The sequence below is a fragment of the Sander vitreus genome, chromosome 2 (genome assembly GCF_031162955.1).
Source record: "Sander vitreus isolate 19-12246 chromosome 2, sanVit1, whole genome shotgun sequence".
Taxonomy (NCBI): domain Eukaryota; kingdom Metazoa; phylum Chordata; class Actinopteri; order Perciformes; family Percidae; genus Sander; species Sander vitreus.
In genome coordinates, this window is record NC_135856.1 from 27,472,787 (window position 1) to 27,492,591 (window position 19,805).

General features: G+C 39.5%; 2 protein-coding genes across 3 annotated transcripts; both read left to right on the plus strand.

The window, feature by feature from the left end:
- The first annotated feature begins 299 nt into the window (after positions 1 to 299).
- LOC144530362 (uncharacterized) lies at positions 300 to 3,392 on the plus strand. 2 transcript variants are annotated; one of them, XM_078269916.1, is made up of 8 exons: positions 300 to 646; positions 1,015 to 1,077; positions 1,940 to 2,019; positions 2,116 to 2,179; positions 2,263 to 2,465; positions 2,612 to 2,772; positions 2,872 to 2,959; positions 3,083 to 3,392. In XM_078269916.1, exons 4-8 carry the CDS (start codon positions 2,173 to 2,175, stop codon positions 3,089 to 3,091), a joined length of 468 nt encoding a protein of 155 aa, XP_078126042.1. In that variant the 5' UTR covers positions 300 to 646; positions 1,015 to 1,077; positions 1,940 to 2,019; positions 2,116 to 2,172; the 3' UTR covers positions 3,092 to 3,392. The 2 variants fall into 2 exon arrangements, with proteins under 2 accessions (XP_078126042.1, XP_078126033.1); XM_078269907.1 differs by having other exon boundaries at positions 1,940 to 1,972.
- Positions 3,393 to 4,587: 1,195 nt separating this feature from the next.
- Positions 4,588 to 9,345, plus strand: fgg (fibrinogen gamma chain). The gene is made up of 9 exons (XM_078267678.1): positions 4,588 to 4,650; positions 4,735 to 4,785; positions 4,910 to 5,096; positions 5,292 to 5,376; positions 6,005 to 6,135; positions 7,392 to 7,525; positions 7,790 to 7,974; positions 8,156 to 8,433; positions 8,568 to 9,345. The coding sequence occupies exons 1-9, from the start codon at positions 4,588 to 4,590 to the stop codon at positions 8,744 to 8,746; spliced, it is 1,293 nt and encodes a 430-aa protein (XP_078123804.1). The 3' UTR covers positions 8,747 to 9,345.
- Positions 9,346 to 19,805: the final 10,460 nt, after the last annotated feature.

Here is a 19,805-nt window from a genome sequence, read left to right on the forward strand (position 1 = left end):
GATTCACTCAAAAATGATCGGTCTTATAAAATCTAAGATAAACAACATAGCAATAGAATATATATTTATTTTTAGGCTGATAACAATTTAGTTAAAAACAATACTTTTGTGCTTGATTTCGTTTTTTTAACTGTATGATGTGAAAATACTTAAAACAAGAATCTATCAATAGATTTTCAAAACTAAGAAAATTCACTTCTTTCATTTCACATTTCACTTACAAATCCAACCGTTACACCCCTACGCCAGTAGGGGGAAGACAGTCGTTTCTCAATGTCAAGGATCCTCTGCTTTCAGGTGACCGATTCAAGTCCTGTCCTGACTTCCGTATACAACACCGGTATACACACCTGGCGAACAGGGCACACAAAAGATCCGTTCGTTTGGTCCCAAATTCGAACTGAAATACTGCCATTGACTAAAACATATGCTGACTACACTTCACCGACGGTGTTATAACGCAAGGTAGGACGAAGATACCAGTAAAGACTTCTCCGCTCAAGACTGCTAGCCCGAAACAAGTTAGCTTTCCACAGCTAGCTATGCTGCGAGCGCTGCTAGCCCCATGGATACATCAAAGTTGGCCACAGAGACTGAGCCTTCCCTCGGTGATGTTTTAACCACCATAAGGAACCTGGACAACAAGGTGAGAGATTTTGGTAAACAACTTAAAGAAAGCTCCGACATGGTTGCCAGCATTATACAGCGAGTCGAGCTGAACTCAGTCGGAGTTAGGGTTTAACACTTATCTTACGATACATCCGAGGGCTGTATGCTGTAAAGCCTGTAACGTGGATGAGAGATAAAGCCATGGATGTATTAAGAGAAGCTCTATTCACGAAACTGCAGGCTAACCTAGCACGACATAACGATTACACCTCCTTGGTTGTCTAAATACATCCATCGTTTATTTAGATAATCATGGTAAGACCTTAAGTACAGACTATGTATTATTATTTACACTTCAAATATTATTTTTGCAATCATTACAAATTGTATGGTCTTTTATTTCAGATGAATCCATTCCACAAGCAAGAAAGCATTTCGGGACGGAGCGTGAGTCCGGAAGCCCTGTCCGTAAGTTAATATTTATGCATGCATTTAAGAAAAACCAGAGTCATAGTTCCATTGAGATAGATATATGTATATATATATATATATATATATATATATATATATATATATATATATATATATAGACCAACAGATCCTGTTGCTCTGGATGGAGACCAGTGAAGGCCATTAGAAGCACTTTTCCGGTGAGCGCTGAGCATTACTGCGCAGCCTCCAACTGAGAGAGACGACGTAAATGTGCCGTGAGCAACCTGTCTGAAAGTTGTAAGCCTTCTGGTAGCTGTGCCAAGAGAAATCTCAATCATTCCGAATATTGCAGAGACGGAGAGCGTAGGTATATGTAATGAGATAACATAGACACAGGCTAATTATTGCTAACTAAAATGCTAGTTAACATTAGTAATTACACTTAAACAGCTAATGTGAGGCGAAACTGCCTGCGCGCTTCTCCTGTACTATACGGTAATTCCTCTACTATGCAACAGTAAGTCGCGTGGTTATGACACAATCGTTAGCCTATTTTTACAAAAACGTCTGCTACGGAGCCATAACGTGAGGTACAAGGTAATGGAGCCTTTTATACATTGTCATGTTTCTTTAGAAATAAACAATGGACAAATAGAGTCTTTAAACGCTTCAGATGTAAAGTTATTCGCTGTCAAAGTGACGTCAAAATGAATGGCAGTCAATGGAATGCTAACGGGAGGTGATTGCTTATTAGCATCAAAATGGCGCCATAGGAGGTTCACGGTCCAAGGAGAAGCTTACCCCCTTGCATATTTCCTACCATTGAACTACTGAAATTCAACCTGGTGCATATCACGTGACTGTTCTGATGCGTTTGTCCCTTCCTGCCCTTTGTCAGGTCAGCAGATGTTACTGCCTCCACCACCTGCATGTAAGTGTTTTTTTGGGGTTTTTTTTAGCAACTGTGCAAAACAACAGGTACAGTGGCTTTGCATTTTCCATTTCCAATTAAATACAATTTCATGACAAGGAACTTGAGAGTAACTTAACTTTTTTTGTTGTTGTAAACAACAGACCTCATCACACAGAGGGAGGTGAGTCATCACACAGAGGGAGACCAAGGAGACGGAAATGAGAGGTAAGAAGACTCACTTAAGTTGTTCACATATGCAAGTTTATAATGTATAACAACTAAAACTAACACCATTAATTTTTCCATAGCCGTGAGGACATCCATTGCCCGCCTGACACAGCGGATGGATGCATTTGAGGAGAAGATGGATGAGCTGCTCATGCTGTTAAGGACCTCCCAGTCCCCTCCCTCTGCTCCAGGCGAGGACATGTTGGTGTCGCCCTGCTCGACAGTCACCGAGCTGGAGGAGTTTGACCGGAGTCTCGGTCAACCGGAGAGGAGGATAAAAATGGTGATTAAGTGCCCTAAGATTAACACTATATAATTGCATAAATTCAAATATCATCATAACAGAACTGACTTCACTTACAAAATGAGATTGTACAAGCTCCCCACTTTGTTCCACATGTATAATTTGTATTTCTATATGTTTTACAGCAACTTTTCCTGACAAAGTTTAGAGGTCCGACCACAGGTACTGCAGTCCGACGCATGCTACGGCGAGTGGCAACTAATAACGTGCTGAAAGAGTGTAGCCTGCGGGGAAGAAAGGCAAAAGAAGACCTTCCGGGACCTGACTATATGCAGGGTTATAACAGGCAGGTGTTATTTTATTGTTCACAGTATTATGCTTAGCTTGGCTGATAAGAGGTTTTAATTTGACTTGTAACTTTGCTTCATTTTGACTTCTACTCTAGCGGCCTCCAAGAAGAACTTCCCCGCGCTGACTGCAGCAGACGTGGAGGACTTGATCGGGCAAGCGCTGAAGTTTGCCCCACACAGACGGTAAATTGAAATGCTTCTATATGATGTGAAAAAAAAGAGTTGTTAGTAAGGCAATTAGTCTTGCTTTTGTCAACGTGTTGTTTCTTAGTATGACATATCAAACTTTTGTTTCTTTCTTTTTAGGCCAGCTGAGAAGGACTATAAGCCAAACCATGGAGCTCTGTTTTTTATAACATTTTTTTTTTTTTTTTTCCATCCATCTTGCAGCTTGTATTTTTTTTATTAAAGCAATTGTATTTCTTAATATGCTAATATATAACAATTCATTACATTATCAATCCAATATGCATCTTTGCACACTACATTTGAACTCTACATCCACTCCATTGTTTTTTTCTTCTTATTTGTATAGTTTCTGATTGTTATATTATTTTTTTTAGGCCTTTTATATTTTTTGTATTTTGTCAATTTTATATTAAAGTTTTAAATCCCATCAAGTTTGCCTGTTGCCTGTTCATTCATTCCTGCCAAGATATAATAATAGACAGTTTAAACTAATAATACAATTGGTAACACAGTCGTTAGTTATTTAAAGGTTAGGGCAATGTAAAAAATAACGGGAACGTTCTCTAAAGGTTACAACGTTAGGGGAATGTTCTCTAAAGGTTACAACGTTAGGGGAACGTTCCCTAAAGGTTGCACCGGTAGGGGAACGATCCCTAAAGGTTGCAACGTTAGGGGGAACATTCTCTAAAGGTTACAACTGTATGGGAACGTTCTCTAAAGGTTGCAACGTTAGGCAAACGTTCTGAGAATGGTCGATGTAACCAAAAACTAACGTTCCCTAAACGCCAGGAAAACTTTCCATAGGAACCAAAAACTAACCTTCAGGGAACGTTCCCGCAACCAAAAACGAACGTTCTGGGAACCAAAAATTGTTACCTGGGTAGTAGCTCCTAGCACTCCCATTCAAAAGGCCATTTGACAACTTAAAATGTCATTATATTGACTTAATTTTGAGTGACCATGAGTTCTAATTTTTCTTTTTCTTTCTTCTACTGACAGAAGGGGGCTTCCGTATTTTAAAAAGTGTAGCCTACTATTACGATATTTTCAAAAATCCATTCAAAATATGTGTTTTCTGTGGTGTGGCTGTGTTCGTCTAGCATTTGTTGGGCAGGCTTTAATTGAACTTAATGTTGCTATAGTGACAATGTCTTTTAAGAAATGATGAATGTTGTCATTTGTCTTTGATTTTCATCATATGATGAAATAAACTCTGTCCCAGTCCTAGTTCTTTGACTGATAGTCCAAGTCTAATAGAATAAAATGTCGTCATGTACTTGTTAGAGAAGGCAATATACAAAGCTGAGTCACCATTCCTTTAGACTTGTCTTGTCATCATTAACAGTACTAGGTTATACACAAACGGTAAAATCACTTGGCTGTGTTCTGATGGCTCAACTACAGCTGTAGTTTGTCAATCACAAACAGCGACAAATCTGGGAAATTACTTCTTTTGTATGTTTTGAGTCACATCTTTGTCCCCGCACAGTGAGTGGGATGTTTGCACATGACCCCTTTATCAAACACTGACCTGAGGACCTTGTTCGGATAAATATCCCACAGAGTCAAGCAGCTCTTCATTCTCCACAGAAGGCAAGACCATAACTGGTGGCCAAAGCAACATGGCCCTGTCACTTCTCGCAACGGCAGGAGGACTTCTGTTACTTTTCTCCTTCTCATCAGCAGTAAGTCACTGAATTTAGCTTTTTCACTGACCCAGTTTTCTCGAGCACAAACATCTAAAACCTTTTGTCTTTTTTTTTACGCAGCAAATCCGAGGAGACAACATCGCAGCAAAATGCAACATCAATGACGGCTTTGTAAGTTACAAATAATAATCTTATATGTTTGTGCAGTGTGGATTTTATGTATCCACACATATATGGATTGTGTATGTATATATAATATCATCAATGTTTTTGTACTTGGCCCATCTGTAATCAGGGACTGTACTGCCCTACGACATGTGGAGTGGCTGATTACATGCTGAGGTATATGCCAGGGGTGGACAAGGATTTAGACTATATGCAAGAGCAACTTGACATAATTGCTAATTTGACCAAGGAGGCCGGTGAAACAGCTGTCTACATGAAAGATTCAGCTGCTTCTGCTCAAAAGAGTTCCCCGCCAGGTAACACACTTCATCTGGTGCCATTTTTATACAACTGTGTTTGAGTCCCCTTATTGTTATGCCTAGATCATTTCGTCTGTTACACTCATTTAAAATTCCTTTGTAAAGCACTTTGGTCAACACCTGTTTGTTTTTGTGTTTTTGAGTTGTGTGTTGCAATCATTACTGACACAATCACTTTTTTTTTTATTTCAGACTCACACTACAAAAAGTCATCAAGTATGCTGGATGATGTTGCTCGATTTGAAAAGACCATCGTCACACAGGAACAGCAGATTCTGTAAGTTACTATTAACACTGGAATTATACCATTTGACATGAACCTTCATACCAAGTGGTGGAAAGTAACTATTCAAACAAGTTACTTTATACTTCTATTTCACTCCATTACAGAGGTGAAACATTGTACCTTTTATAACAATTCAAAGCTTTTATTTGACCGTTAAGATTACTAGATACTTAGCAGATTATTTTTTTTAACAAATTAACAGTTTATTGATGCATTGTTGTAGATTAAACACAGTATGTAAAATATATCAAATTGCTCAACCTCCTCCAATTTAAACGTGAAAATGCTTCTTACCCATTAAATAATAACTATAACTCGATTAAAATGTTAAAAATAACACGCCTTCAGGTCAATGCGCTCCAACCCTCCTCGCCCACACTGTTAGGACTGAACACAGATCATGTGGCGATTTTCCGCCCACTCCTCTTTCCCCTATAGGAACTCGGACTTACTCCTGACATAAAAAAAACAAAAACAACACTCACATTTAATTATGTTTAACATATTTTCCCAAGTTTGGTTCATGATTTGTTCGTTTTGCTTCTATGTCATATCTTTTTGTTCCTATCTATTGTATAAAATATCTTTGTACAACTCATTTTTGCTTCCCTCTTTCCAGCGATCTTCAGAACTTAATTACATCCAACGAGAGGAGAATGTCGGACTTGAAACAACTCTCCATCCAGCTGCAGCAGAAATGCAGTGAACCCTGCAAAGACTCAGTTGAGATCCAACCCCTCACAGGAACAGGTAAGGCTCTGACGCACCAACCCGACGACCGACCGTTGGCAGAAAAGGCAGTCGGACTGATCAGTCTCCCCGAGTTGGTCCAAATAGTGCCTCAGAACACACCGAAGCGACGCCGACTTGAGCGTACGTTCTGCGCGTGCGCAAGGCGTAATACGTCTCCATAACAGCAGGCGGCGCTAATCTATATCGTCGCCCAAAAAAATAAAAACCTGGCAGCTGATTGGATAAACGCGCCACGTGGGTCTGGCTTCTCCCGAATTTCAAAAACAACCATAACGGCGGCTCGTACGATCTCGTATTTTACGAAAATAGTTCACCGAAACGTGTTTCTGAAAACATTTAAGCGAGAAATAGGCCATACAGTTGCTGAAATAGTTGTCTTCATTTCAGATCGACAAAGGTCAGTTTAAAAGATTTTCTTCAGATTTTGAGAGGCTTAGTCACACTCATCCCGCTCGCTATTTCCGGTAATTGGTCATTGAGTCCGACTGCCCACCGGCCGATTCAACAAGTCAAATCGGCCCAAATGAAGGCAGACGGCTCCTCCGACTGACGACGGCACGGAACACACCGAACAGACTCGGGTCACCGACCTTGCCAGACTGTCCGACGGCCGATAATCAGGTTGGTGTGTCAGCGCCTGTTACGGGGGGGGGGGGGAACAAACAAACAAAAAACAACCCCGAGGCCAATACCATTTCACAAGAGGTTTCTCAATCAGCTCAACCACCACTGTCCTTGTTCAGTGTTTAGTTAGAGACTAAAATCAATATGGTCTACTATGCAAGGTAAACAGATTTGTTCTAGATGTAGTTTGTTGTGACCTTATTTCAAATAAGTTATTTCTAAATAATACATAAGATATACTGTATCCAACAACAGGAAAACATTCCATTATTTTGTTCTTGTTTTTTATTAACAGCACCAGTCTGGAGTAAACCACACAGACCTTTTATTAGGTTTTGTTGTGACATTTATTAACGTTGAACTGTCCTCCTCCTCCTCCTCCTCCTCCTCCTCCTCCTCCTCCTCCTCCTCCTTCCTCCTCCTTCCTCCTCCCTCCTCCTCCTTCCTCCTCCTTCCTCCTCCTTCCTCCTCCTCCTCCTCCTCCTTCCTCCTCCTCCTCCTCCTCCTCCTCCTCCTTCTCCTCCTCCTCCTCCTCCTTCTCCTCCTTCTCCTCCTTCTCCTCCTCCTCCTCCTTCTTCTTCTTCTTCTTCTTCTTCTTCTTCTTCTTCTTCTTCTTCTTCTTCCATCAGACTGCCAGGATGTTGCAAACAAAGGTGCCACCTCCAGTGGTCTTTATTATGTGAAGCCAGCGAAAGCCACTGAGCAGTTCCTGGTCTATTGTGAGATTGACAGCTTTGGACGCGGCTTCACAGTCATACAGAGGGTATATGCTTTATTTGAGAAGTTAAGGGAAATTGCTCTTTAATGTCTTCAAGCACAAGACAATTCATATAGAGACAAGTAAACCCCAGAGAAAATTAGCCAAACTTTCTTGGATATATAAATAAGATGTGATGATACGGAGGCCTGCTATGTATGAAATTGACCAATTAATACATTTTACAAGGAAAGGTTAACATAAAATATGAGGAAAGTCCAAAAGACCATCCCCTGCCCCCAGACGCTGATCACTTTTTCCTGTCCACAGAGGCGCGATGGCAGCGTGGACTTCCACAAGGACTGGATCCAGTACAAGGAGGGCTTTGGCTATCTCTCACCAGATGACACCACGGAGTTCTGGCTCGGTAACGAGAAGATGCATCTCCTGACGGCCACTGCATCCATCCCGCTTGTGCTGAGGATAGAGCTTGTTGACTGGCAGGGCGTCAAAAAGTATGTAGGCTGCACTCACATGATAACAGATTATGTAAGAGGAGAGCAAAGGGGCTAGCTGACAAGGCAAACATGACCCTGGTGATGAGGTTTCCTTTGAAGAAGACAAGTATGCCTCGGCAGAAGTGACCAAAAACTTAAATATTAACCTCCACTCCTCCCTGTGGCCTCCTTTCTCCAGGTATGCCGACTACACCATGTTCAGAGTTGCACCAGAGGTCGACAAGTACCGTCTAACATACGGCTACTATTTTGGCGGTGATGCTGGAGACGCCTTCGATGGCTATGACTTTGGTGATGATCCCAGTGACAAGTTCTACACGTCCCACAATGGCATGCAGTTCAGTACCTTCGACCAGGACAATGACAAGTATAACGGCAACTGTGCTGAGCAGGACGGCTCCGGCTGGTGGATGAACAGATGTCACGCTGCACATTTGAACGGCAAATACTACCAGGGTAAGACCGCATGGCTGAAACCAGTGCCCAATCCTTTAATTGGTGTTCATCTTGAATGATCTGTTGAGTTGTTTAAGGTCCCAAAACTGTTAATCAAACATAACCTCTGACCTGTTTGTGTTCTCTTTATCTAGGTGGCAGGTACACAGAAAAGGACGCAGGTGAATTCGGCTTTGACAACGGTATTATTTGGGTGACATGGCATGACCGCTGGTACTCCTTGAAAGAGACTACCATGAAGATCATTCCCCTCACCCGCATCACAGCAGGCGGTGGACAGCAGGCTGGGGTGAAACAGTTGGCTGGACTTTGACATGTCTACAAAGTACACTGATATGCCAATGGTCAGTTTAGGCTGCAGTTAAGGTGTTCAGCACAACAGCACTGAAACCGCCTTCAATGAAATAACATGCCTCCGTGGAAAATGTCTGACTTAACCCTTGTTTTTTCCGTCGATTGTGAAATTGTTGTCCTTCTGGGTCAAAATCGATAATTTTTGAGTTTAGAAAAAGCAGGAATTATGAATTATTTTGACTAATAGTTGCATTCAGAGGATGTTGAGTGGATCACAGACTGGTGTATGTCAAAGTTCAGTCAGGATACGTTTTTTTTTTTTAAATCAAATGCTAAGAAATTGAATAAAACACCAAAAATTCAATGGAAGTAATCATTCATTTTACCTGCGAAGAACGTTGTTTGGGTTCCATTCAACATACGTGCATGCATCCAAGTTATTTTTGGGCAATTTGGTTGTAAGAAACCCATATTTCTGATGTAAAACACTTTGACCCTAATGTTGTGTCTGGGTGTGATGCGAGCATCGTGTTTTGCTATTCACGACACAGCAGGACACTGCTGTTCACATTTTCCTTCTCGTCTTCAGTGTTGTTTTCAGTACTAAATAAATGTCTTTTCTTAACCAAATATGGTCCTTACTTCATTGGACATTGGTCTTAGTTTGGACTCAGTTGCCACCAGCTTGGAGACACAAGCTACAGTAGTGAAGTCCTTATGGCGAGCAGCTGTTCTGTAAAACAATGTGGAGAGGAGACAAAAGCACCTAGTAAAAAGAAAATGCTAAAACAAGATAATGTATCTGAAAAAAAACTCTGCAAAACATTTAAATATTTCTCGTAGTGCACATAGAGACCGGGAAATATACACCTGTATGTATGTGCAATGCAACCTTAAATACCATCCTACATGTAAAGAATGGGTCTGCTTCATTTGCTCATGCTGTCTAATATATTCAACACCACTGTGACGCATGCAGTATCAATTATAAAATATATAATATATATATATATATTAAAATAAGTATAGTAATAGTATTTATTACAGAACCTGTGATTTGGATTTTTTTTTAGCTTTCTGATCTCTCACTTCAATTTTCAGAACGCCAGGTCACATTCTTAAAGATTGAACACGCACGCACGCACACACACGACTGAACACACACTTTCTCACTCACTCACTCACTCACAAGCAAGCATGAAAAAACAGCAGTGTATTTATTAACGAGTGATTTGGATACACAGGGTACCTTTTAAGCTAATTAAATGTCAAGTTTAAAAGCAGCACGGCTTAACCAGTTTGCTTTATAAGCAACAAAACACAATCCACCTATAGCCTATTCTCTACACAAAATTAATAATTACAAAATATGGACCAAGACAGTGATCCTCAAAGCACTTCTAACAGGCACTTTACAGTTTTTCTTGATTGCTTTGACACAGCAGTCACCTCAAACTCCACATTTCACTTCAACAGTGAACACATAGGCCGAAACAGTGGCACTCATGGTCAAAATGACACATTTTGTTTGCAAAAGGCTCTAACCGTGCCAAAACATTTAAAATATGCAACAAAAGCAAATTTTGCTTTCAAACAACACAACTTGCAAACAAGTGTATGAGCTCTTCCAATCAACCATTACACAGTGGACAACAAAATACTAAATACAGCACTGATACAGTGCGAATCAGTGCACCATTTCTTGTCACTGTAGCCTATTACTGTACGTAGCTTTCATGCCAGTGACATTTGTCGTCAAATTTGCCTTCTTGCAAAGAATTGGATCCAGAATCAGAAATGCTTTGATGCAAATGTTATTGATTCCATTGATTCTTATTTTGAAACTGTAGCTGAAAACTGAAATACTGTAAATATTACACAAAATACATGTAAAGCAAAATAAAATCTATTAGAGTATAAGAAATTTAGAAAATAAAAATAAAATCGATTACACTAAAGTATAAACATATATTACTGTAGAGTATAAGAAACAGCCACTATTGATACTCAGTCTCTTCTGTCTTAGACCTCTTCCATCCATGTTGGCAAAGAACAACACAGACGCTGCACCTTTATGGCCTGCAGACTGATTGCTAATTGAAGGAACAGATGGTTTCTGTTTGCTTACCAAAGCTAAAACAATGGAGTTTGGACTGCTTGAATGACATCCGTGTTAGCTGTTCTGCAAAAGGGTGGGGAAAATGTGTCAATCCAATGAGAAAGGGTTAACACATTTGCAAGAGGTGTCTTCTGCTCTGCTGAGACAGTGATGATGAAAACCGAGTGGATCCCAGTTTCTTTAAGCAGGTCAAAGCAATCAAGACAAACTGTAATATGTCCCAGTATGGGTAAAATGATTCTTCCTTAAAGAAATGTTCATCTTACTGTAATAGGCTGTGCTGCCTCAATCCTCTGGCATATATATATATATATATTTTTTTTAAACACTGAGTTTATTTATTTTCCTCACTAAAACCTCAAGGTAACTCATAGCTCAGCCTCGATGGGTTATTCACTTTAAATAAACTTGCCTCACGCTTACTTCTCCGAGGCCAACCCCAGAATAACACTTTCAGCTGGAATACCTTCTGAGACTAACTGCAGGAATCATCGGGGTTGGTTGTCACACTGCTTATTACAGCTACACTAGAGACCACTGCGACATTATAAAGTTGTCCTGTCATCATGCTCATTTTGCACTGGTCATTTGGTGGAACACACACAAAACGTTAAGGTGAGGAGATATTTTGTCATTTGTATCACCCTGCGATGGGGGTTGGTTGTCACAATGTTTCAGTGTCTTTGATGGTTAATTACTTGTTGGTAGCCCACAATAAGTTATGAAAATAAAAGGAATACCAATTTCAAGGCCTTAAGCTTTCATTTAATGTAGGAATGACTATTGAAAGATGTTTTAATGATGAGCAATTTACACAAGAGTAAGAAGTGTGACAACCAACCCCGGTCTACCCAGCCTATGGTTGAATTTTCAGGATCAATCAGGAGACCAAAACAATAAAAGGAGTTATTGTGGCAGATTTCTTATCAGAGCGTCACAGTTTATTTTTATCCACATTAGGACAGTTTGTCTAGTACTTGTCCACATGCATCATCACACTCATCTCAATAACGACATGTGGAGTCCAAAGTCCATCTGGTTCGTTGTAGATGGTTGTGCCAAACTACAAATGCATTTGCATTGCCTAATATGAGGAATAATTGTGCAAAAAGCAAATATATACAGCCCCCCTCACTCCTCAAAGTCCCTAAAGTTGAGATTGGTCTCAAAATATTTACAGTCAAACTTGCAAGAAAAACTTTAGTCTGAAACAAGATTGTTTGGTAACAGTTCTACAATGTCGCAGCATGGGCACCCAGACACTTTGCACTAACTAGGTAAAAATAATTTTGCTGGATTGGATAACCATTGATCAATGTACTCTCTGTAAGGCAAACATGGCTTGGATACACAAGGCAGGGAAATCAAACTTTGCCCTGTGCTCACTGCAAGTTACATTCATTGTATCAATATACAGACAATGGATAAGTGAACATTCTAAATGTCATTTCATGAATACATCATCTTGTGCAAAAGACTGACTGCCCAACACACACACACACACACACACACACACACACACACACACACACACACACACACACACACACACACACACACACACACACTTAACCAACATTGTACTGTTTAGGTCTCTTTTTATCATTTTTTATATATATTTTTACATTGCTTGTCCTATATTTTGCTTTCATTTGTATTTGCTTTTATTCACTAACACTTTTTCACTTGAATTGCATTTACTTATTTATTTGTTATTTATTATTTACTTTTTTTTACTCTCTATTTTAGTTATTTACTTGTACTTTTATGTTGAACACTGCTGAAGAGGTGATAAACTTGTATTGTTTAAAGCACAATGACAAATAAGATCTATTTTATTATTTGTTTTTGTGTGTAAGGTGTAAGGCACAAAGACTGACAAGATTCCAAGAAGGGGTGTGCTTGACTATTGAAGGGGAAATGCCAGGTGTATCATGAGTATGTGTGTTACAGGGTGAGGCCATATGAGGGAGCTCCTCTCAGATGTTTCTGAGTATGGACATGTCAATGCAGTATGTAGAAGAGTCAGAAGGTGTGGGAAGGACAATTGCTCTGTGGAGGAGTGCAAAGAAAAAGAAGAGCATGCAAAGTGGCTGCACTGGGAGGGAAATCTCCATGAAAGGAAACAAAGGAAATAATGTGAATATGGTCAGAGATGTAAAGGGGTTGCTATATGCTGAAGCTGTTAAGAGAGTGGAGAGAAATTAAGAAATGGTGCAAGAGGAACTGGAGCAGGGTTTTTGACACAGTTATTTGTTTTTGATGTCTTGATGAGGTCTAATAATCATAGATGTCTTCTTCTTCTTCTGATGTTGGCGGTTGGCAACCAGCTTAACCAAAAAACTCTAGCAAAATCAACCAACCAAAATTAGGACAGACTAAACTAAGTTCTCACAACAACCCTGTTTCCTTCAAATATTCAATAATGTCAACACGCATTCCCCATGCTGCATCCCCAAGTAAATTGTCTACTGTAAAGCTTATCTTTGCTTCTTTTAATTATCATGGATCACCTCCACCTCTTGCATTAAGCTGCGCTAAACTATCCTGTGTTTAGAAACGTGACAGCAATTCATTTCTTTATAACTAATTAACAAAATAAATTGGATTAATAAATGCAACCACTCACCTGGTTTCCCCTTCTCCTAAATCAGAAAGGCCCGCCGTGTCGCCTTCACGCTAGCTACCAGTGTCATCCAGATGTGGCTGACAAAAAAGTAGTCCTCTGCTGTTTCTCTTTTGGCCATTGTCATTCTGCTCAGTTGGTTGGTTTCCTCGTTTGGGAATTGCAATCGGGTGGAGTGCATCATTAAGTGTTAAATAAATCTATCATAGTTATTAGTCATATTAGATCAAGACACCATTTCCGGGACTATTTGCACAACACATTAATATTGCCGCCACACCAGGGGTCATGGTCACTTTCTGCGAGATCCGGTTTCCAACTCACACTGTAGACTTTTTTCATGGCAGACATGTTGACATGTCATAGTAGGAAAAGCACAGGTGTATTCAAAACCATTAATGATGGCTGCATTCCACTTAGGAGAGGCCCTGGCGTTGTGCACCCTGACTCACTGAAATAGCTTACTGGGACACTTGATGGAATTGAGCCATTGTTAAGGTTATCAATTTCAGCTGTGCTTTTCCTACTATGACAAGTCAAAATGTCTGCTGTGAAAAAGGTCCAAGTTAAGTTGACACATTGAAATTTACATTTCACTGAACTGGCATACAAACTTGAGTTGGAATAGTAATAACTCATGAAATGAAGTTGAAATTTCATAACTCATTATGTCAAAGGTGCCGTAGGTAGGATTGTGAAGATCCAGGACTTAGCCAACAAATTTGAACATCATCAACTTGTCAGTCCCTCCCCCCTTTCAGCTAAAGCCCAAAACGGTCTCCTAAGCCCCTCCCCCCACAAGGGAGAATGAATGTGTGTGTATGAGCAGTGATTGACACGCAGTTAGACCCCCCCCCCCCCCCGGCCCTGATTGGTGCATCTGAACAGGGAGCGGTGGGTTTTTGCAAATCACACTACAGGCTGTAGGTGGTACCAGAGGAGCCTGATCTTTTTTTTTAAATGACCTGCTTCATGTAGTTCTACTGGAACATAGGGTCAGTTTCAGCAAATATGACAGAAAGTTAGTTTTAGAAGTCTTACCTACTGCACCTTTAAGTGGAGGTAAATTATAGAAAACACTTACTATAACTTATTCATCAGATCCTTTGGCTTCTCCTTACTGGAACCTTAAAGAACAACAAAATAGCAAAGTCCAAATAATAGACCAGACTTAAATTGAAATAATTTGAAGTTTGTTATCAGCTAAAGTAAGGGTGAACGTTCACTATAGAAAGCCTAGTGAACAAAACCTTTGAGTCTGTTTTGGACACACATCTGATGGCTGATGAAGGACACTTTGCACCCAAACTGTGATGCTCTGCACTAAACAGTTTCTACAACATATATATATATATATATATATATATATATATATATATATATATATATATATATATATATATATATATATATATGACAATATGCTTTGAAGGATTTGTTTTGAAGACTCCGACTCATGAAGTACCTAATGTCCTGATGCGCCACTCAGACTAAACGGTAGTGATAATAACAACAGACTCTCAGAGACAGACAGATTCAAACAAAGCAGCTCTGGTTTCAGTTCAAGTCAGTTAAGTATTAAAGTGGCCATATTATGAAAAAAACACTTTTTCTGGGATTTGGGGTGTTCTTTTGTGTCTCTGGTGCTTCCACATGCATACAAACTTTGAAAAAAATCCATCCATGCTGTTTTGAGTGAGATACGGTTTCTGAATGTGTCCTGCCTTCAGTCTCCGGGTGAGCTGTTCGTAGCATTCGTAGCATTAGCGTTAGCATGCTAAAGAAGTCTCCCAGCTAATCCTGCCTCGTAACTGACCGAAGTTGGAGAAACAGCCTTTCTTTTACTGTCTATGGAGCTAGCTAGCTGACATGATCTACATCTGAGCTACTGCGCATGTGCGAGTGCAAGCAAAGATAGTACAGAAGAAGAAGAAGAAAAGAGGTCTCACTCTGTAGCTAAAACAGAGACCAGGTGAAAAGAGGCTCTGCAGCAGTGACAGAGAGCTGTGCAGTACAACAAAAATATGGTGCTTTTTGAAAATTAAACCATGTAAACCTATTCTGGTACAACCTTAAAATACAATTATGAACCTGAAAATGAGCATAAAATGGGCACTTTAAACTCCTCAGCCAAAGACTTTAAATGTGCAGCTTTACTACCATCTGGTGGTTATTTATGATAAAGTAGTTTACTATGGTGCAAATTAAGGGACTTTGGTACTTTCACAGCTAAATATGTGTTTTCTCAATTAGCTACTTACTGTTGGCGATGGGGTTTACATGAGCACACATTTTCTACACACTTTATAACAGTTTGGGTTGTTTTACATCAGAGATTTATGTTTTTGTGTGTTGTTTGAGTTTTTTTTTACTTAGACCTTTGTTACTTATTTAGTCATGAATATTTATGTTTTCAGGTGCTTTAAAGGATCAGTGTGACATTTAGAGACATATACTTTGTTAAAAAACATCAGTGCTTGATTTGATTTTTGATTTTATTAGGATCCCCATTAGCTGGTGCAGAACATCAGCTGCTCTTCCTGGGGGTCCACACAAAACATAAAACATTACAACAGATAGGACGTTTTCTGTGCCACATTTCAATCACACATTTTTTAAATAAGAAAATAAGAAAACGCAGAAGTCCAAAAAAGGCAGAAATGTAATGGTTTCTTTCAACAAATTGTCAAAAAAAAAATAAATAACGTGGATGGTTCAATATAACGTTCTTTTGTGTAAAATAGCTAAATGATCAGTTCAATACTTTCAATTAATTTGGGTATTTTATCAGATTTTATAGCATTTGGTTGGAAGAAGGTTGAAAAAAGTGACAAAAATGCTTCAAAAATGTGGGAAAAAAACAAGAAAAACTTTTTCTTAAATAGACAGACATCAGAAAAAGTGACAAACTTGGTAAAAGTGACAAAAACTTGGGGGAAAAAAAGCTTCAAAACATCAAAAGCCACAAAAGTTTTGAAAAAGAAGACTAAAACATTGGGGGGAAAAAAGTTTTTTTTGACCCAGAATGACAAAAAGCTGCGTGGTCGACGAGTAAACACTAATGTTGCAGAACCTGCCTACACATTCATTCTCTAAAATAAAATAAATGTTGTGTCAGGCAGATATGATATGAGTGACAGAAGAGTTTCAGAGTTTTCAGCAGCAGCAGTTTCATGTTTACAATCAGTCTGCATCGCAAAAGTCCAGTTCTCATTTTGCTGCAGCTCCAGAGAACGAGCTGAGGTGCTGGGTGATGTACTTTGATTCAGTGTGTAGTTCATCATTTATATATATATATTTTTTAACTTATATAAAAATCTATTTTGACTTATTTGCTCTTGTCTTGTTTGAATTTAATAGTAATTATGTTTAACATTAAAACATGATTTATATAATCATGCCAACAATTATTAGCCTATTTTAATAGCTTAGTATTTTATGCACTAAAAAGGTATGTATAAAGGCTTTAGGCTGCCCTACACGTTATTATGGGCCCAGTTTTATATGCAACTTCATTTTATACAATATATGTAGGGGGTCCGTGATCCATCTCTCTTTCAGTTAAGGGATCCTTGGTTTAAAAAATGTTGAAGCCCCCTTTTCTAAAGACATAAATACATTGATGCTGATCCTGCACAGTGTGAGGAGACAGTATACCAGTGTTCTGAACCTTTTCAGCTTGTGACCCTTTAAAATAAAGCAGCATGCTCTTGTGTCCTCTAATCACATGGTTTTTAGTGTGGACATAGATGAGCAGTGTCCCCTCTCAGATAGCTTGATGTATTTGAAGGTTTTGTGGGAAAAGTAAATGTGATTTTGTGCTACATTTCTTTTCTTTTTGTCCCCCTATTATGACTCAAAATTGTCTTGGGACCCCGTGGGAATCACTACTGCATGTTGTGGTGCAGAAGGCCTGTCGGTGGATGAAATTTACAGTCCACCATCTGCAATTTAGAAGTACATAAATAAAGGTATTTATTGTTTTAATTAAACATCAGTAACGGATAAACCTGAATATAAAAGTGATTTAAAAAACTGTGAGGACACTTAGGCTTGATTCAATTAATCTAAGATACTCTGGCCAATGTGTTTCTCAAATAAAATAAATCCTTCAAGCTGCACTGATCAATATTTTGTTTTATTAACTATGGAAATAAATGACTAGGTATAATGGAAAAGAGGTCGCTCGTAGTGACAAACAAAAGTTGTTCAGTTCTAAGAAGCGTTTTTAGCAACTTCCAAGTCATTTCTTATGTTTCGTAGCCTACAACTTTACTGTTTTGGTTCACTCTCACTGCTCTCTTCAGCACAATTTCCATCAGCAGCAGGCAGCTGTTTTAAGTGAAAAAAAGTTCTGATAAAGCCACTTAACCAGCACCGAATGACAGAGAGAAGCAGTTACAACTAGCGGGTGAAAATAGTTGAGCATTCGGCAGCTAAAAAGCCAGATATTGCTCTCGCGAGTAGGCCTGTCGTGATAGTCAATACACGGACTTATCGCATGATATATGGAAATGAGCTCGGTAGCTTTTGGTGACACAATATATTGCAATTGATCATTTGTATAATTGAAAATAAAGATATATTCATTTTGACATACACATGAATGTTACCAACATTTTAATCGTAGATTGTCTGCTTTCTGTGTCGGAGGAAGAGGCGTGGCTCAGGCATATCATTAAAGGTGCAGTAGGTAAGACTTCTAAAACTAACTTTCTGTCATTTTTGCTGAAACTGATCCTATGTTCGAGCAGAACTACATGAAGCAGGTCATTTAAAAAAAAATCCGACTCCTCTGGTACCACCTACAGCCTGTACTGTGATTTGCAAAAATCCACAGCTCCCTGTTCAGATGCACCAATCAGGGCCGGGGAGGGTGGGGTGTCTAACTGTGTGTCAATCACTGCTCATGCACACGCATTCATTCTCCCTTTTTGGCTAAGTCCTGGATTGTCAAAATCCTACCTACAGCACCTTTAAACCAAAACTACATCAAATCGAAATCATAGGATTTATTGATTATTCCTAAAACAAAAAAGTAATATGATAATTGATCTTACCAAATAACTCAAGTTTGTAGCTGATTTGACAATAACCAGTGTATATTCTGAAGCATTTCTTCTTCATAAAACTTTGAATTGCAGCTGTGTTTGAAAGGCTCTGTGACAGTAAATCATTTTGTCTTAAAGTCTAAAGCTACATGAGACTCATAGTAAACCTGCAAAATGTCCCTGAAACATGTACCTCCAAACAAAAACCTATATTTAGTATATTATATTTAACATATCAAATAATTTGAGCTAACTTATATTTTGGGGGTTTAGGATGCAAATGAGCGTTTGTCCCCTGATTTATACATCAAACTATATTACACATGACTGTAGTGCAACTTAACATTTAAACAACAATAGACTAGCTCAACTTAACCAAACTGCCTCAACAGCAAGTAACTAGGATTAACTAAAGAAAACCACAAACAAGGTCCTGGTTTTATACTCACGGCAAACGAGCCCCCAACTTGTTACGACTGGCTCACAGGCCACAACAAAACAGAGAGATGCACAGCAACGTAACAATAATAAAGTGACATTTATTAAATAATAATGCAAACAAGGGAATGATGTGGTGTGATTGTCAGTATCAGTGATGAATGAAGGTGTATGGATGTAATGGAGAATGTGAGGTGCATGTTGTCAGAAGTTAACAAAGGGAAAACTCAAACAGAGAGAAAACATGTTGGTGCGCAGTCGGGAGAATGCGGCCGCCTGGGCTCCGGGCGGGCGGGGTTAAATAGACTCACAGTCATCTCATTATCGCCTCCGCTACACCTGCAAGTTAACAAGACAAACCACAGTACACATGTACGACAGGCCCAGGGCCGTCACACCAACAAACAGACATCATTTTTATGCATTTGTTTTAAAAGATTACTTGTGTAGCTAGTGTTTTTGTGTGCAGTAGTTATTATATAGTTGTGAGGACTAGTTTCAGTTTTCTCACATCGCCACAGGATTTGCTCCCCTAGCCACTGTACCCTCCCAAGTTAACCCACGTGGCTGTGGGGTAAGGTTGCCTTCTTCCGCCTTCCCGGCCGTTGTGGTGGTTCTCACACCAACATCTTCCGCCTGCCTTCCTGGGGTCTTCACTATTTACCCATAGCTGGGGCTATTTACCCATAACTGGGACAGTGGTTGACGGGCATCAGGGCGTTTCCACTCACCGATGGGCCTCTATGCCACGTCTCTGGGGCCCACTGCTGCTCCGAGATCCTGTACAACTTAGCCTGGAACCACAAGGGACCAGTTAACATGTATGCCACGGGGAGGCGTGTAC

Bases quoted from the DNA above. Each gene is read 5' to 3' on its own strand.
- LOC144530362 (XM_078269916.1), top strand. The intron at 2,466-2,611 runs GTGATTAAGTGC...TATGTTTTACAG, and splicing joins CGGAGAGGAGGATAAAAATG to CAACTTTTCCTGACAAAGTT. The intron at 2,773-2,871 runs GCAGGTGTTATT...CTTCTACTCTAG, and splicing joins TATATGCAGGGTTATAACAG to CGGCCTCCAAGAAGAACTTC.
- fgg (XM_078267678.1), top strand. From the start codon at position 4,588: ATGGCCCTGTCACTTCTCGCAACGGCAGGAGGACTTCTGTTACTTTTC. The intron at 5,377-6,004 runs GTAAGTTACTAT...CCCTCTTTCCAG, and splicing joins ACACAGGAACAGCAGATTCT to CGATCTTCAGAACTTAATTA. The intron at 7,975-8,155 runs GTATGTAGGCTG...TCCTTTCTCCAG, and splicing joins GACTGGCAGGGCGTCAAAAA to GTATGCCGACTACACCATGT.